Source organism: Haematobia irritans, chromosome 2 (assembly GCF_050003625.1).
Source record: "Haematobia irritans isolate KBUSLIRL chromosome 2, ASM5000362v1, whole genome shotgun sequence".
Classification (NCBI taxonomy): Eukaryota; Metazoa; Arthropoda; class Insecta; order Diptera; family Muscidae; genus Haematobia; species Haematobia irritans.
This window is the reverse complement of record NC_134398.1, coordinates 202,872,126-202,891,373: the sequence shown is the minus strand read 5'-3', so window position 1 is coordinate 202,891,373 and position 19,248 is coordinate 202,872,126. Positions and strand designations below refer to the sequence as shown.

The following is a 19,248-nucleotide window of genomic DNA, read 5'->3' as shown; positions in this document are numbered from 1 at the left end:
AGAAATTTTCCAAAAATTCCATCTTTACAGGAAATTTTTCGAAAATTTCATCTCTTCATCTATTTCTCGAAAATGTCATCTCTATAAGAAAATTTAATTTCTATAGAAAATTTTTTCGAAAATTTCATTTCTATAGGATTTTTTTTTCGAAAAATTCATCTCAATTTTTCCAAAATTTCATCTTTCTAGGAAATTTTTCAAAAATTTCATCTCCTAGTATATTTCATCTCTATTGGAAATTTCTCGAAAATTTCATCTCCATAGGAAATTTTTCAAAAATTTCATCTATATAGGAAAATTTTCGAAAATTTTATCTCTGTAGGAAACTTTCATCTCTATAGGAAATTTTTAGAAAATTCAATCTCTACAGGAAATTTTTCGAAAATTTCTTCTCTATAGGAAATTTTTCGAAAATTTCATATCTATGCAAAATTTTTTGAAAATTTCATATCTATAGGAAATTTATGAAAAAATACATCTATATAGAAAATTTTTCGAAAATTTCATCTCTATAGACAATTTTTCGAAAATTTTCTCTCTATAGGAAATTTTTCGAAAATTCCATCTCGATAGGAAATTTTTCGAAAATTTCATCTCGATAGGAAATTTTTCGAAAATTTCCTATCTTTAGGAAATTTTTTCGAAAATTTCATCTCTATAGGAAATTTTCGAAAATTTCATACATTTTCAAAAATTTCATCTCCATAGTATATTTCTCGAAAATTTCATCTCTATAGGAAATTTCTCGAAAATTTCATCTCTATAGGAAAATTTTCAAAAATTTCATCTATATAGGGAATTTTTCGAAAATTTCCTATCTATAGGAAATTTTTCGAAAATTTCTATAGGAAATTTTTCGAAAACTTCATCTCTTTAGAAAATTTTTCAAAAATTTCATCTCTATAGGATATTTCTCGAAAATGTCATCTCTATAGGAAAATTTAATTTCTATAGAAAATTTTTTCGAAAATTTCATTTCTATAGGATTTTTTTCGAAAAATTCATCTAAATTTTTCCAAAATTTCATCTTTCTAGGAAATTTTCCAAAAATTCCATCTTTATAGGAAATTTTTCGAAAATTTCATCTCATCATCTATTTCTCGAAAATGTCATCTCTATAAGAAAATTTAATTTCTATAGAAAATTTTTTCGAAAATTTCATTTCTATAGGATTTTTTTTCGAAAAATTCATCTCAATTTTTCCAAAATTTCATCTTTCTAGGAAATTTTTCAAAAATTTCATCTCTTAGTATATTTCATCTCTATAGGAAATTTCTCGAAAATTTCATCTCTATAGGAAATTTTTCAAAAATTTCATCTATATAGGAAAATTTTCGAAAATTTCATCTCTGTAGGAAACTTTCATCTCTATAGGAAATTTTTCGAAAATTCAATCTCTACAGGAAATTTTTCGAAAATTTCATCTCTATAGGAAATTTTTCGAAAATTTCATATCTATAGGAAATTTTTTGAAAATTTCATATCTATAGGAAATTTTTTGAAAATTTCATATCTATAGGAAATTTATGAAAAAATACATCTATATAGAAAATTTTTCGAAAATTTCATCTCTATAGACAATTTTTCGAAAATTTTCTCTCTATAGGAAATTTTTCGAAAATTTCATCTCGATAGGAAATTTTTCGAAAATTTCATCTCGATAGGAAATTTTTCGAAAATTTCCTATCTTTAGGAAATTTTTTGAAAATTTCATCTCTATAGGAAATTTTCAAAAATTTCATCTATATAGGAAATTTTCGAAAATTTCATCTATATAGGAAATTATTCAAAAATTCAATTTCTATAGAAAATGTTTCGAAAATTTCATCACTATAGGAATTTTTTTGAAAAATTGTCTCAATTTTTCCAAAATTTCATCTTTCTAGGAAATTTTCTAAAAATTCCATCTTTATAGGAAATTTTTCGAAAATTTCTGTAGGAATTTTTGTTTTTCGAAAATTTCATCTCTGTAGGAATTTTTGTTTTTCGAAAATTTCATCTCTAAGGAAAATTTTCCAAAAATTTCATCTTTATAGGAAAATTTCCCAAAAATTTCATCTTTATAGGAAATTTTCCGAAAATTTTAACTCTTTAGGAAATTTTTGGAGAATTTCAACTCGATAAGAAATTTTCCATTTTTTTAATTTTCAAAGATTTTTCTGTTACAAAATGTTTTAAGTCAATGACACCATGATCTTTACTAAGTGAAATTTAGCTTAGAGTTATTGAACTTTTATTTCCGTTCTCTCTATCTCAAGGGGGTTTTCCACAATGCATTTATGATGTGTAGTCTGGCGAAATGACGTCTCATTTCACTCAAGTATCTTGAGTTCTACTCAAGTATGGTGATATGACATTTCCCCTTGCAGGAGGAAGATATGCAGGACACACTTACTCTCTTGGCCCAAAGTAAATGTTTTCTTAACCAGATTGACATTCTTTGGTGGACTGCAGTAAGTTGTAGTCATATAGAGAGTGAACAAATTTAAAACTACATAGACGGAAATAATTTAAAAATAATTCCTTTTTCAAATATGACCAATTTTAAATTCCTTTTGGCATTCGCTATTATAGCTACCTTGGCTATCAAGGGTAGGTGTGGTTGATATTTGTTTTTATGCTTAAAAAAACGATTATTTATTAGTAATGTCCTTTGTACTACTTTATAGCTTTTGCTATTCATTGTTATCAATGCGGATCTTTGGGTAATAAACATTGTGGTGAACCATTCATGGCAGAGGACGATATGAAAGTTGATTGTGATAAGGAAGTGGCACCCTCCTATATTCCATATAAAAAAATCGGAACTAGCTTCAATGCCACCGGTTGCATGATACAAATCTTAGAATCACGTAAGTGTATTTTTAGCAGTTTTTAAGAATTCAATGTGATGTGAAAACAAATGGCCTACTTACTAATTCATGGACAATGTGTTTAGTATGAAATACAAACAAAAACTAGTGCATAACTTTAGGCGTGGGTTATTGTGTGGTGTAGTACAAGGTCATTACATTTGTATGAGTTTAAGGAGTTTAAAAAGAAATAATGACAGTGGGAAGACTGCATGTATATTAAATTTTGATAAAAAATGTATTTTTTTAGCCGGTTTATTTCGAATGAATAAAACATACATTTTAAGGAAATTGAGAATAAAAAATAATAAAAATTTAATATTTAATTAATACCTCCACCATCATTGGCATAAATTTCCAAAAATATATTTAAGGAATAATTCATTAATTTAGCATTTTTTTTTACTTTCAGCTATTGGCGAAAGTAATCAAATACTGCGCTCTTGTTATTTTGGCGAAATGGATAACACCTCCAATGGTTGTATACTCGATCCGAAAAGAACTGGCTTAAAACTTGGAAATTGTATTGTTTGTACCAGCGATTATTGTAACTTATCGCCTTCGATGGCGCCTCATGTTGCTATCATGACAATTGTTTTTATTTCAAGTTTTTTATTGTCTTAAATTGAAGTTATATGAAAATCATCTTAGTAAAAAAAATTGTTCTTCATAGGCTTATAAAGCTAATTAAATGCTTTATAATGTGTATATGCAATGTATATATATATATTTTTTTAGTTTACAGCGAATCACATGTCCGCCATTGGAATTTAATTTAAGCTTTAATAAATAAATATATTTAATAAAACAATGTCGTTTTTTTATTTTAAAGTGCCTTCCTTCGATACTTAAATTATTAAATAATTAAAAAATTAAAATTTTTCTTCAATGCATTCCCTTTAGTTTCATTTCACTGTATCATAATTTTTTCCAAGAGTTTTTGTTTCGTTGGCCATCAATTTCTACTATACACCCCTCTATTTATCACTATTTAAGGACTGAAATAAATTTCTAGGTGCTGCATTAGCAAAAGCCCTATACCTACCCTATCTTAACGACACACAAAAAAAAGTTGTTTCTGATTCAATCACCAAATTAATTGATCCAATTAATTTTTTAATTGAAATGTCTTCAATCACGAAAATGATAGTATCAATCACAGTTTAAATTGGGCATAGAAAAAATTAATTGATTTTTTCAGCAAATTTCAATTAATTTTTTAATCGATTCAATTAAAAATTTAATTGATGTTGATTGCAAAACTCAATTAATTTATTCATTAAAAAAGGTAACTATTTTTAATTACTTTCTGAATTGGCTTAGAGCTTTTATTTGGATTAACAAATGATTGTTTGAAATACATTTTTAATTAAAAATTAAAAAAAAATCAGCACTTTTTTAACTGAATTAGTCTTCCGAATTTGATTAAAAAGTTAATTGTATCAATTAATTTTTTAATTAAAAATTTTAAAAATTTCAATCATTGACTTAATTAACTTAATGTTTCTATCATGATTAAAAAGTTAATTGTATCAATTAATTTATTAATTGAAAACATTTTCAACTTCAATTAACTTTTTAATTGGAAATATTTTGGTGATATTTTTTTCTGTGGAGGTAAAGTTTGATGCGTTCCGCACTCATGGTTACCACTCGTGTCAAAAATAATATACCGAAATTTGAAGAACATTTTACCAAAAAAAATACCAACATTAAAAAATCAAAACTTTTATTTCAATGGAAAATGTCAATTCTATCGAAAATTTTGTTAAAATTATATTTCTATGGAAAATTACGTCAAAATTATATTTCTACAGAAAATTTGTCAACAATTTGGAAAATTTTGTCCAAATTTTATTTCTATAGAAGATTTTGCAAAAGTTGTATTTCTATCAAAAATTTTTATCGAAATTTTATTTCTATAGAAGATTTTGTCAAAATTTTATTTCTATAGAAAATTTTCTGAAAACTCTAATTTTAAAAATCTTATTTTTATAAAAATTTTATTTTTATCGAATTTTTTTTTTTTTTAAATATTATTTCTATAGAAAATGTTGTCAAAATTTTATTTCTATAGAAAATTTTGTCAACATTTTATTTCTATAGAAAATTTTGTCAAAATTTTATTTCCATAGAAGATTTTGTAAAATTTTTATTTCTATCGAAATTTTATTTCTATAGAAGATTTTGTAAAAATTTTATTTCTATAGAAAATTTTCTGAAAACTTTATTTCTAAAAATTTTATTTTTATAAAAATTTTATTTCTATCGAAAATTTTTTAAAAATATTATTTCTATAGAAAATGTAGTCAAAATTTTATTCTTATAAAAAATGTTTTTTTTTTATTTTTATAAACAATTTTGTAAAAATTTTATTTCTATAGAAGATTTTGTAAAAACTTTATTTCTATAGAAGATTTTGTAAAAATTTAATTTCTATAGAAAATTTTCTGAAAACTTTATTTCTAAATTTTTAGAAATAAAGTTTTTATTTTTATAAAAATTTTATTTCTATCGAAAATTTTTGTAAAAATATTATTTCTATAGAAAATGTTGTCAAAATTTTATTCTTATAAAAAATTTTGTCAAAATTTTATTTCTATAGAAAATTTTGTCAACATTTTATTTCTATAGAAAATTTTGTTGAATTTTTATTTATATAGAAAATTTTGTCATAATTTTATTCCTATAGAAAATTTTGTCAAAATTTTATTTCTATATAAAATTTTCTCAAAACTTTATTTCTACAGAAAATTTTGTAAAAAAGTTATTTTTATAGAAAATTTTATTTCTATAGAAAATTTTGTCAAAATTTTATCTCTATGGAAAAGTTCGTCAAAGTTTTATTTCTATCAGAAGTTTTTATCAAATATTTCTTTCTATATAAAATTTTATTTGTGTCAAAATTCTTTTTTTATAGAAAATTTTGTAAAAATTTTTTTTTTATAGAAAATTTTATTTCTATCGAAAAAACTCTGCCAAAATTTTATTTCTTAGAAAATTTTGTTGAAATTTTATTTTTATCGAAAATTTTCCTAAAACTTTATTTCTATAGAAAATTTTGTAAAAATTTTATTTTTATAGAAAATTTTGTAAAAATTTTATTTTTATAGAAAATTTTGAAAAATTTTATTTCTATGGAATATTTCGTCAAAATTGTATTTCCATCGGAAGTTTTTATCAAAATTTTATTTGTATAGAACATTTTTTCAAAACTTTATTTCTATCGGATGTTTTTATCAAAATTTTATTTCTATGGAAAATTTTGTCAAATTTCGATTTCTATAGAAAATTTTCCTAAAATTTTATTTCTATAGAAAATTTTCCCAAGATTTTATTTCTATAGAAAATCTTCTCAAAACTTTATTTCTATAGAAAATTTTTCAAAATTTTAATCTTATAGAAAATTTTGTCAAAATTTTATTTCTATAGAAAATGTTATCAAAATTTTATTCTTATAAAAAAATTTTGTCAAAATTTTATTTCTATAGAAAATTTTGTCAACATTTTATTTATATAGAAATTTTTGTGAAAATTTTAATCTTATAGAAAATTTTGTAAAAATTTTAATCTTATAGAAGTCAAAATTTTATTTGTATATATAAAATTTTCTCAAAACTTTATTTCTACAGAAAATTTTATAAAAATGTTACTTTTATAGAAAATTTTATTTCTATCGAATATTTTGTCACAATTTTATTTCTATGGAAAAGTTCGTCAAAGTTTTATTTCTATCAGAAGTTTTTATCAAATATTTCTTTCTATATAAAATTTTATTTGTGTCAAAATTCTTTTTTTATAGAAAATTTTGTAAAAATTTTATTTTTATAGAAAATTTTATTTCTATCGAAAAAACTCTGCCAAAATTTTATTTCTATAGAAAAATTTGTTGAAATTTTATTTTTATCGAAAATTTTCCTAAAACTTTATTTCTATAGAAAATTTTGTAAAAATTTTATTTTTATAGAAAATTTTGTAAAAATTTTATTTTTATAGAAAATTTTGAAAAATTTTATTTCTATGGAATATTTCGTCAAAATTGTATTTCCATCGGAAGTTTTTATCAAAATTTTATTTGTATAGAACATTTTTTCAAAACTTTATTTCTATCGGATGTTTTTATCAAAATTTTATTTCTATGGAAAATTTTGTCAAAATTCGATTTCTATAGAAAATTTTCCTAAAATTTTATTTCTATAGAAAATTTTCCCAAGATTTTATTTCTATAGAAAATCTTCTCAAAACTTTATTTCTATAGAAAATTTTTCAAAATTTTAATCTTATAGAAAATTTTGTCAAAATTTTATTTCTATAGAAAATGTTATCAAAATTTTATTCTTATACAAAATTTTTGTCAAAATTTTATTTCTATAGAAAATTTTGTCAACATTTTATTTATATAAAAATTTTTGTGAAAATTTTAATCTTATAGAAAATTTTGTAAAAATTTTAATCTTATAGAAAATTTTGTCAAAATTTTATTTCTATATATAAAATTTTCTCAAAACTTTTTTTCTACAGAAAATTTTGTAAAAATGTTATTTTTATTTCTATCGAGTATTTGGTCAAAAATTTATTTCTATGGAAAATTTCGTCAAACTTTTATTTCTATCAGAAGTTTTTATCAAATACTACTTTCTATAGAAAATTTTATTAAAGTTTTATTTCTATAGATAATTTTGTCAAAATTCTTTTTTTATAGAAAATTTTTAAAAATTTTATTTCTATCGAAAACTCTGCCAAAATTTTATTTCTATAGAAGATTTTGTTGAAATTTTATGTATATCGAAAATTTTCCCAAACCTTTATTTCTATAGAAAATTTTGTAAAAATTTTATTTTTATAGAAAATTTTGTAAAAATTTTATTTCTATGGAATATTTCGTCAAAATTGTATTTCCATCAGAAGTTTTTATCAAAATTTTATTTGTATAGAACATTTTTTTAAAACTTTATTTCTATCGGAAGTTTTTATCAAAATTTTATTTCTATGGAAAATTTTGTCAAAATTCGATTTCTATACAAAATTTTCCTAAAATTTTATTTCTATAGAAAATTTTTCTAAAATTATATTTCTATAGAAAATTTTCCCAAAACTTGATTTCTATAGAAAATCTTCTCAAAACTTTATTTCTATAGAAAATTTTTCAAAATGTTATTTCTATAGAAAATTTTTTCAAAGTTTTATTTCTATAGAAAATTTTCTCAAAATTTTATTTCTATAGAAAACTTTTTCAAAATTTTATTTATATAGAAAATTTTGTCAAAATTTTATTTCTATAGAAAATTTTTATAAAACTTTTGTTTCTATAGAAAATTTTTATAAAAATTTTGTTTCCATGGTGAATTTCGAAAATTTCCATCTCTATAAAGAAACATTCGGCAAATTTCATCTATGGAAAATGTTATCATCTATGGTTATAATTATGACTGGTATAGCTGGTAACTAAAATTTCCAGCAATAATTTCCTACTTGAATTGAATTATGTCATAATTATTAAAAATTACCGTGTTCACGAATGGAGCTGAAATAAAAAGAAAGAAGAGTAAGAGCTGGCTTCTAGTGGAATTGAGTAGATTTACACGCCATATCCATTTATTAATCATTGCAATAATTTATTTTAGTTTAGACATTAATTTAAACTAAATTAAATAAAATTAAATTTAGTTTAAATTAATTTTAATAAATTTTAATTTAGTGATATTTTAAGTTTTTCTCAGTGTAAAAACTAATTATAATAATTAAATATATTTATATACACACATATACGCACTCAAAATGACCAAAATCTACTCAAACTGGTTATTCTCTTGCTCTGGTTTACTCTCTCTCTCTCTCTCTCTATACATGGGATGTTGGTGTGCATGAGAGATATAGAATCTCTCAAACAACTAAAGATATTAGCCATTCAAACAATACAGACAAGAATATTTGCTGGAGGGCAGTCTGTTGTGATCATCAATCGAAGATCGTAGGAGGTACTGAATAAGAAAATTTTGATTTCATTAAAGCATTCAAAAATAAAATAACCACAAGTTAAGATGTCTTCAAGCAAATATCTTTTAGCTGTAGCCCTTTTCATTGCCTTGGCTAATTCCGGTATGTTTTAAAAATCGTAATATTTTTTAGCTGTGAATATAAATTTATAATTTTTTATACGTTGTTTTTTTTAGCATTTGCTCTACATTGCTATCAGTGCTCCTCTTTGCAAGATCCAAAATGCGGTGAACATTTTGAGAGTAATGACAACATGAAAGTCGATTGTAGCCGTGTTAATGCTCCCATATTCCTTTTCAATTTGATATCAGGACGTCGTGTCAATGCCACTGGTTGCATGAAACAAAAATTGGAATCAAGTAAGTCAACGAGGCGAAATTTTATCCCATTGTAAAAGTGTAGATATGTGTGAGTGTGGGTGTGTGTTTGTTTTTTTCATTGTGTTTCTCTAGTGTGTGACCAATAGCCAAATATTTGGCAATAGAAAAAAATTGAAAATGCCATAATACTGGATATTTTATGAGGCAAGTGTATAGTATTGAAATAAACTCTCATAGTTGGAATAGCCACAAGCCCAATGCAATCAAGGGTGACTGACTGTCTTACTTGTTTTCTGTTCAAAGTAAATCTCAACGAAAAAAAAATCCTAACACTGCTATTGAGGAAATGACATCACTTTTTTTGGTCAAGATTATTACGTTTCAATTCAGTATCTTTTTCGCATATTTTTTTACAAATTCATTTGAGGGCCAGGTAGACTGTTTGTTGATTTTGTGTACTCGGGAAAAATTTGTTACTAATTAAAAAGGAAAAACAAAAAACTCCACTGACAAAAAAAAATAAATTTTTGGTTGTTTTTAGACAACTAAAAACTAAACAGTATTACAAACGCTGACATCACGCCGATATCACCAAAAATAAGTAAATATTTTTCAAAAAATTAAAGAAAAATTATTTCACAATTTTTTTTAATTGTTAAAGTAAATTATGTTGTTTTGCAATCAACATTAATTACATTATTAATTGAATCAATTAAAAAAATAATTGAAATTTTCTCATGAAATCAAGTATTTTTAATGCCCAATTAGAACTGTGATTGACACTATAATTTTTGTGATTGAAGACATTTCAATTAAAAAAATTTTTTCGTGATTGAAATATGACCATTTTGGCCAATAACGGAAAATTATATATACACAGAAAAAAAATCAAGAAAATCGCAGAAAAAAATCACCAAAATTTTTACAATTAAAGTTTTAAAAAATATTCAATTAAAACATTATTATTATTATTATCTTTATTTGTAATTTGAAGCCTTAAAGGCCAATTGTGGTAAATTATAATAAATCTACTAAAGAATAACTCCTCGAACATTAATTGATTCAACAAATTTTTTAATTGAAATAAAAATCAATCACACAAATTTATAGTATCAATTGGTTTTTAAATTAATGAATTAATTTTTTAATTGACTTTCAATTAATTTTTTAATTTATACTATCAGTTCTGTGATTGAAGATATTTCATTTAAAAAATTAATTGAATCATTTATTTTCGTGATTGAATCAGCATTTTTTGTGTATGGGGGTTTTGACTAAATCTGAGCTGATTTCGACCAAATTTGGCACTAAAATGTCAATTGTACTGCCTCTCTACAGGAATTTTATTTCTGTATAAGATATTGTCAAAGTTTTATTTCTTTAGAAAATGTTGTCAACATTTTATTTCTATAGAAAACGATGTCAAGATTTTATTTCGGTAGAAATTTTGAACTACGGTGGACTTATGTGGTTGATCCATTTCTCGTAGTGTGCATATCGGTCGACAGATATATATATGGGAGCTATATCTAAACTTGAACCGATTTGGCTGATATTTTGCAAGCTTTTCGAGGCTTATAAAATATGTTTCGGATGTAAGGAATTTTAAGAACATCGGTTGATAAACACGCCAATTATGACCAGATCGGGGATAAATATATATGGCAGCTATATCTAAATCTGAACCGATTTTTTCCAAAATCAATAGCGATTGTATATATCCCAAAAAACGACCCTATGCCAAATTTGAGAACGATCGGACTTAAACTGTGACCTGTACTTTGCACACAAAAATACATGAACAAACGGACGGACGGACAGACAGACAGACGGACATCGCTAAATCGACTCAAAATTCGATTCTAAGACGATCGGTATACTAAACGATGGGTCTCAGACCTTTCATTCTTGGCATTACATACAAATGCACAAACTTTTTATACCCAGTACCACAGTAGTGGTGAAGGGTATAAAAAAATTAAAAAATTAAATTGATTCAAAAAAATTTTTTAATTAAAACAAAAATCAATCACAAAAATTCATAGTACCAATTTATCTGTTAATTAAATCAATTAATTTATTAATTTCATTAAAAAAATTAATTACAGAAATTTTTTTTTGTTTGTATGAACTTTTAATTATTAGTTAAAATTTCTTTATCCTCAATATTAAGTAAATATTATGTCAATACTTTTCTCCATGTATTATTAATTTAAAAGAGCCTATATATAAATCTGGATAGCTCCCTATAAAATGTTTTTATTTTAGAGATACCGGCCCTTTGGCCAGAAGGCTAAAATTTTCCGATCCACGAAAATTGTTTAAAAATTTACTTTATAATAAAAGATTACACTGAAAAAAAGGTTGGCCGGTTCCAAAGATTTTGCCTTGAGACTAAAGATTTTGGTAATGATCCCAAGCTAAAGAAACAAAATATGTCCAAATTTTTGAACGCATATTCGCAAATTTAATTACGATTAAATTAATTTTGAAAAAATTTTTTTTTGAATTATTAAGTTAACCTAAAGTTAAACAAAATTTTCTTTCATGTATAGATACGTATTTTTAAGTCGAGTCACTTAACTCTAAAGACAAAACGATTTCATTTAAAAGTTTATGGCCTTTAGGAAATTTTGTCAAAATTTTATTTCTTTAGAAAATTTTTTCAAATTTTTTTTTCTATAGAAAATTTTGTAAAAATTTCATTTCTATAGTAAATTTTGTTAAAATTTTATTTCTTTAAAAATTTTCGTCAAGATTTTATTTCTATAGGAAAAACTGTCAAAATGGTATTTCTATAGAATAAGAAAAAAACTTTATATCAGAGAATTGCATCTTCTATGCTAAGCAAACATCGCATTCATTTTTAAGGGCATGAAATCTTTGACCTTACTATACAATTTTTTCAGTGTAGGGCTTCGTTCATGTATAGATAGGTATAGGTAAGTCGAATCACTTAACCATAAAATGAATTCATTTAAAAGTTTATCGACGTTAGGAAATTTTGTCAAAATTTTATTTCTTTAGATTTTTTTTTAAAAATTTATTTCTTTAGAAAATTTTGTCGAAATGTTATTTCTATATAAAAATTTGTCAAAATTTTATTTCTATAGAATAAGTAAAAAAAAACTTTATATCAGAGAATTGCATCTTCTATGCTAAGCAAACGAATCGTATTCGTTTTTTGAGGACAGGAAATCTTTGGACTTACTATGATACAAACATTTTTTTCAGTGTATGGCTTTAATGCCAGACTCTTACATTAGATCAAAAATATAACGCAATTAATTTTTGGTATAACGCCCTTGTTAAATTTCGCTAAAATCAAAAACGCAATTTAAAAATTCATTTTCGTTTATAAGAAAAATATTTTTTTGTGTTTTCTTCTAATCCCAACTTTTTATATGTCTCCCCATCAAATAAACGATAATTGCTTAAAACAGGTTTTTGTAAAGATCTGTGTATAGAGCCGCACATTTTTTTTCTAGAATGTAACCATCTTTTGCAACGCACTGTAATATTTTTATTAATTCAAAAATCGTTAGCTTATGGTGATGTCAGTTTTGTTTATATTCTGGTTTTTGTTTTGATGTTGTTTTTTTTTTTTTTTGGTTTGTTTTTATTTATATATAAAGACGTGAAATGGATAAATATGATAGACAGGGTATGGGGTAAACGCATGCAAATGGCAAAGAAATTTCTTGGAGCATTTTGAGTTTTTTTTTTTTTTTGCTATGAACTTTGTGTAACCTTAAACTTCAAATATGCCTTGCATCATTCACTACAATTCAAAAAACTTTTTTTGGTTTTTGTTTTTTTTTATGTTATAGACGTTAAAGAAATTCTTCTTTTTATATGAATTAATGAGATATAAATCCAATTATAATAATACGTCAATGGGGCCACAATTAATTTACATTCTCATCATATCCATTGAAATATTTCATTTGAGCTCAAATCAAATATGGGGAGTGTCTTTGGTGATCATGTGAAAGAGTTTAGAAACAAAACATAACAAGTTTTTGTTTAATTTTATTGAAATGCTTCGGGAATACTAAATAAAAATTCAAAATAAAATGTGAAGGGTTGCTTTTGATTTGCCTCAAAAAAACAAAAAGAGGCTATTTACTCCAAATGAGCGCACGTAAATTAAATTCAAAACATGAATAGGAAATTAAAACATCGCAAAGATGATACCTCAAAACAAAAATATACTAAACAAGTATATACGGCCGTAAGTTCGGCCAGGCCGAATCTTATGTACCCTCCACCATGGATTGCGTAGAAACTTCTACGAAAGACTGTCATCCACAATCGAATTAATTGGGTTGTGGTATCTTAAAACTTCTTAGCATCGTTTTCTAAATTGTTAGTTAGTCCATACGTGGTATATATTAGACAAAAAAGGTATGTATAGGTAAGTCTACAAATAATTACGAATCCATATGGACTTTTGCACGGTACGTAGAGAGCCAGAATTGAAACATGGAGTCGCTTATATGTGGGCTATATACAATTATGAACTTGATATGGACCAATTTTTGTGTGATTGGGGATCGATTTATCTGAGGGCTATATATAACTATAGACCGATATGGACCTAGTAAGGCATGGTTATTAACTAGCAGAATCTACCAAATTTCAACTGATTCCGATGAAATTTGCTCCTCCAAGAGGCTCCAAAACCAAATCTCGGGATCGGTTTATATAGGGGCTATATATAATTATGGACTGATATGGACCACTTTTGGCATGGTTGTTAAATATCATATACTACCACCACGTACCAAATTCCTACCAGATCGGATGAATTTTGCTTCTCCAAAAGGCACCGGAGGTCAAATCTGGGGATCGGTTTATATGGGGGCTATATATAGTTATGGACCGATTTCGACCAATTTTTGCATGGGTGTTTGAGGCCATATACCAACACCATGTACCCGGATCGGATGAAATTTGCTTCTCCTAGAGGCTCCGCAAGCCAACTCGGGAGAGACCGTTCTATATGGGGGCTATATATAATTATTGACCGATGTGGACCACTTTTTGCATAGTTGTTAGATACCATATACTAACACCAAGTACCAAATTTCAACTGGATCGGATGAAATTTGCTTCTTTTAGAGGCTCCGAAAACCAAATCGGGGGATCGGTCTCCTAGAGGCTCCGCAAGCCAACTCGGGAGAGACCGTTCTATATGGGGGCTATATATAATTATTGACCGATGTGGACCACTTTTTGCATAGTTGTTAGATACCATATACTAACACCAAGTACCAAATTTCAACCAGATCGGATGAATTTTGCTCCTCTAAGAGTCTCCGGAGGTCAAATCTGGGTATCGGTTTATATTGGGGCTATATATAATTATGGACCGATACGGACCAATTTTGGCATGGTTGTTAGAGACTATATACTTACACTATGTACCAAATTTGAACCGGATCGGATGAATTTTGCTCCTCTAAGACGCTCCGGAGGTCAAATCTGGGGATCGGTTTATATGGGGGCTATATATAATTATGGACCGATATGGACCAATTTTTGCACGGTTGTTAGAGACCATATACTAACACCAAGTAACAAATTTCAACCCGATCGGATGAATTTTGCTCCTCTAAGAGGCTCCGAAGGTCAAATCTGGGGATCGGTTTATATGGGGGCTATACGTAAAAGTGGACCGATATGGCCCATTTGCAATACCATCCGACCTACATCAATAATAACTACTTGTGCCAAGTTTCAAGTCGATAGCTTGTTTCGTTCGGAAGTTAGCGTGATTTCAACAGACGGACGGACATGCTCAGATCGACTCAGAATTTCACCACGACCCAGAATATATATACTTTATGGGGTCTTAGAGCAATATTTCGATGTGTTACAAACTGAATGACAAAGTTAATATACCCCCATCCTATGGTGGAGGGTATAAAAAGTAAGAAAATACTAAAGTCGCAAGGGGTATATTTTCGGGAGTAATATCTAAATCTGAATCGATGTCTTCTAAAATTAATAGGTATCGATTCTGACCAAAATGCATACTTATAAGAAATTTCAAGTCGATTGTTACCATATTAAATTTACAAAAATGTGTTCACATACATACAGACATCGCTAAATCAAATCTGAAACTGATACATATTTGCCAAGGATACCATGTGTATATCTCGTCTCATTCTAGGTGTTACAAACCTAAACACTAACTTATAAAATCCTACACTGAAACAAATATTTACAATTATTTTTCGAGCTTTTTGGACAGATATAGATTAAGGAACATGGTTAATAGCCATTGAAAAGAGAACGCCAGATACAAATCTATACACGCCTGGACTGTACATGTTTCGGTTCGGGCGAATGAACCTTTCCACAGCCTTTAGTATAGATATGGCTGGGAGAGATAACTCAATTTTGGGCCCTTTATGCTAACTCCTTATGGAGAAAACATTTGGGAATTTTCCTCTTACAAATTGAATCATCTCTTCTCCCACTGTACATCATCTTTTCATATAACTTACAAGTCCCTTAATCTTATGTTAGATTATTTTTAGATATAATGCATTTGGACGTCAATTGCCTGTTTCGGTATCAGGCTAACTTGAAAAATATTTACGTCATTACAAAATATTAGGAACAAATTTGAAATTTGTTTAAATTAATGAAATTTTAATCAAAAGAAAGCTCATAAACATTATTTTAAAATTTTTTTATTAAATTTAGGACACAAATTTTGGAAAGGGGCGTTCCTCCGTTCAAGTCTTATGTCATCGAACTAAGGCAAATTTTCCTGATATAAATTGTTTTTCTTTGTCCAAACGTCGATGTTTACTTTAAAGTTTTTTTAACAGTTCTCAGTCCTTCTGGGGACATTTCTGGGTGTTTAAAATCTTCTCTAAGTGATTACACCAACACTCGGAGTCGGCTACAACGTTCCTTGTCATTCAGCTAAATATGGAATCGGGCAAAACTCTGTGATAAGAAGGAAGTTAACCAGTACGGTATCACTACGTATCTAAGCAAGCCAGATCACAATCTCAGTTGCCATTCGTGTCAAAAATAATCTACTAAAATTTGAAGAAAATCTTACCAAAACCCTACCTCACAAAAAAATTTTATTTATGTTATCTTATTTCCATAGAAAATTTTATATATGTTGAACATTTTGTCAAAATTGTATTTCTATAGAAAATGTTGTCAACATTTTATTTCTATAGAAAATTTTGCCAAAATTTAATTTCCGTAGAAAATTTTGTCAGAAATTTATATAGAAAATTTTGTCAACATTTTATTTCTGTAGAAAATTTTACCAAAATTTTAATTCTATGGAAATTTTTGTCAAAATTTTATTTCTATAGAAAATTTTGTCAGAAATTTAAATAGAAAATTTTGTCAAGATTTTATTTCTGTGGAAAATTTAATTCTATAGACAATTTTGTAAAAATTTTATCTCTATAGAATTTTTTTCAAAATTTTATTTTCAAATAAGGATTTATAAAAATTTTATTTCGGTAAAGAATTTTGTCAACATTTTATTTCTAAAGAAAAAAATATCGAAAATTTTGTCAAAATTTTATTTCTATAGAAAATATAGAAAAATTTGTCCAAACTTTATTTCTGTAGGAAATTTTATTTCGACAAAAATTTTATCAAAAATTTTAGTTTGTCAAAATTTTATTTCTATAGAAAATTTTGTCAAACTTTTATTTCATAGAAAATATCGAAAATTTTATTTCTATAGAAAATATAGAACATTTTGTCAAAACTTTATTTCTGTAGAATTTTTTTTTGTTTTTTTTCAAAACTTTGTTTTCATAGAAAAATTTATCAAAATTTTATTTCTATTGAAAATTTTGCCAAAATTTTACTTCGGCTGAAAATGTTGTCAAATTTTAATTTCTATAGAATATTTTTCTATCAAAAAATTTACCAAATTCCATACAAAAATTTTATAATTTTGCAAAAATTTTATTTCTGTAGGAAATTTTATTTCGATAAAAATTTTATCAAAAATTTTTGTTTTTCGTAATTTTATTTCTATAGAAAATTTTGTCAAACTTTTATTTCTATAGAAAATATCGAAAATTTTGTCAAAATTTTATTTCTATAGAAAATATAGGAAAAACTTTATTTCTGTCGATTTTTTTTTTCAAAACTTTGTTTTCATAGAAAAATTTATCAAAATTTTATTTCTATTGAAAATTTTGCCAAAATTTTACTTCGGCTGAAAATGTTGTCAAATTTTAATTTAATAATTTTGTCAAAATTTTATTTCATTTTCGATAAAAATTTTATCAAAAATTTTTGTTTTTCAAAATTTTATTTCTATAGAATTTTATTTTTATAGAAAATGTTGTAAAAATTTTATTTTTATAGAAAATTTTTTCAAAATTTTATTTCCATAGAAAATTTGGTCAAAATTTTATTTCTATAGAAAATTTTGTTTCTGTAGAAAATTTTTGACAAAATTTCACTTCTAAAAAAAATCTTGTCACAATTTTACTTCTATAGAAATTTTTTGCAAAATTGTATTTCCATAAAAAATTATAAATTTCAAAATTTTATTTTCATAGACAAAGTCATTAAAATTTTATTTTATCAAAATTATAAAATTCAATGTTTAATTTTTATAGAGAAACTCAAATTTTATTTCAGTAGAAAAGTTTGTCAGTATATCTGTAAAAAATGTTCTCATTTTTTTTTTTTTTTTGTAGAAAATTTTGTCAACATTTTTTCGGCAGAAAATTTTGTCAAAATTTTATTTCATTATTGTTGTTTTTGATTTCAGCTTAGAACCATGCATTGACTAACCTACAAATGTAGCTTAGCCAACAGAGGAAAAGATAAATTTTATTTCTATAAAAAATGTTGTCAACATTTTATTGCTATAGTAAATTTTGTAAAAATTGTATTTCTGTAATAAATTTTGGCAACATTTTATTTCTATCGTGCACTGTAGCCTGAAGATGATAGCATAGTGGATTTAATTTTATTTACTTTCATAGTTGATGTATGTGAACCCATATAGAAATTTATAATAGGTACCTATCATATTACTTAAATACTACGAGTAATAAAAACCAAATAATTTCAACTAAGTGATTTAATGATAGGAGCTCAATTATGTTTGTTAAAAAAATAAATAAAGAAATTTTTTAGTTCTGCAAAATTTTAATGATGTACAAAGTTCAAATCTTCATTCATATTTGTTAGTTTGAAAGATCTTAAAGTTTTTTCTAAAAAACTTATGTTCTAACCGCATCGTATATATGGATATGGTTTTAATTGAGTAAAATAATTCATAAGTCAATGACACTCTACAGACGTATACATGGGACATTTTATTATGGGCCTTCTGAAAAACCCCCTAATTAACAAAAGAATGTCAATTAAATATTTCTGGTAGAAAAATTAGCTACATATCTCACCTTTATAAAACTTCATTAAAATGTGACTCAACTTCATAAATTTCACACATGTTTTCGTTTTTTTTTTTTTTCAGCCTATGGCGGTGTCAGCCATATTCAACGTTCATGCTACTTTGGTGATATTGGCCGCACCGAAACCGGATGTCAAATTGATCCCACAAATATCGCTGTGAAACAATCCTCCTGTGATGTTTGTTCCGGTGATTTGTGTAATGCATCATCATCTCTAACTCCTGCAGTGGTTGCTATTGTGCTTTTCTTTGGAATGGCTCGCATCTTCTCTTAAGATGAAAATTTGTTACAGACATTTTAAAAGTATTTTTTTTTTTTTTATATAAATTGCAAATTTATTGATTATTTTTCCTCTTTAATATATTTTTAATTTTTTTTGTTTAATAAAAAAGTGGAAAAAGATATTTTTTTTGTTTTCTTAAATTAGCTTCTACTAAAGCGAAGCGGCTAGATATTTTAATAATTAATTTAATTAAGTGAATTAAAATAAAAATTTCGATTATAAATTTCGTCCCGAAAACTCATTAAATTATATCCCAACAATTATTTACATATTTGTTTGGTATCCTATTGACAAAAAAATATGTTTCATTTCCCTTACGTTTCAAGAACCTCTTAATTTTCTATTTGAAATTTTAAACC

At 25.4% G+C, this 19,248-nt stretch overlaps 2 protein-coding genes across 2 annotated transcripts; both read left to right on the top strand.

Moving 5' to 3' along the window:
- The first annotated feature begins 2,454 nt into the window (after positions 1-2,454).
- On the top strand, positions 2,455-3,663 carry LOC142224716 (UPAR/Ly6 domain-containing protein CG9338-like). The gene is made up of 3 exons (XM_075294503.1): positions 2,455-2,592; positions 2,670-2,852; positions 3,265-3,663. Exons 1-3 carry the CDS (start codon positions 2,535-2,537, stop codon positions 3,474-3,476), a joined length of 453 nt encoding a protein of 150 aa, XP_075150618.1. The 5' UTR covers positions 2,455-2,534; the 3' UTR covers positions 3,477-3,663.
- Positions 3,664-8,779: 5,116 nt separating this feature from the next.
- On the top strand, positions 8,780-19,010 carry LOC142226942 (UPAR/Ly6 domain-containing protein bero-like). Its single transcript, XM_075297204.1, has 3 exons — positions 8,780-8,951; positions 9,026-9,208; positions 18,669-19,010. Exons 1-3 carry the CDS (start codon positions 8,894-8,896, stop codon positions 18,878-18,880), a joined length of 453 nt encoding a protein of 150 aa, XP_075153319.1. The 5' UTR covers positions 8,780-8,893; the 3' UTR covers positions 18,881-19,010.
- The last annotated feature ends 238 nt before the right edge of the window (positions 19,011-19,248 follow it).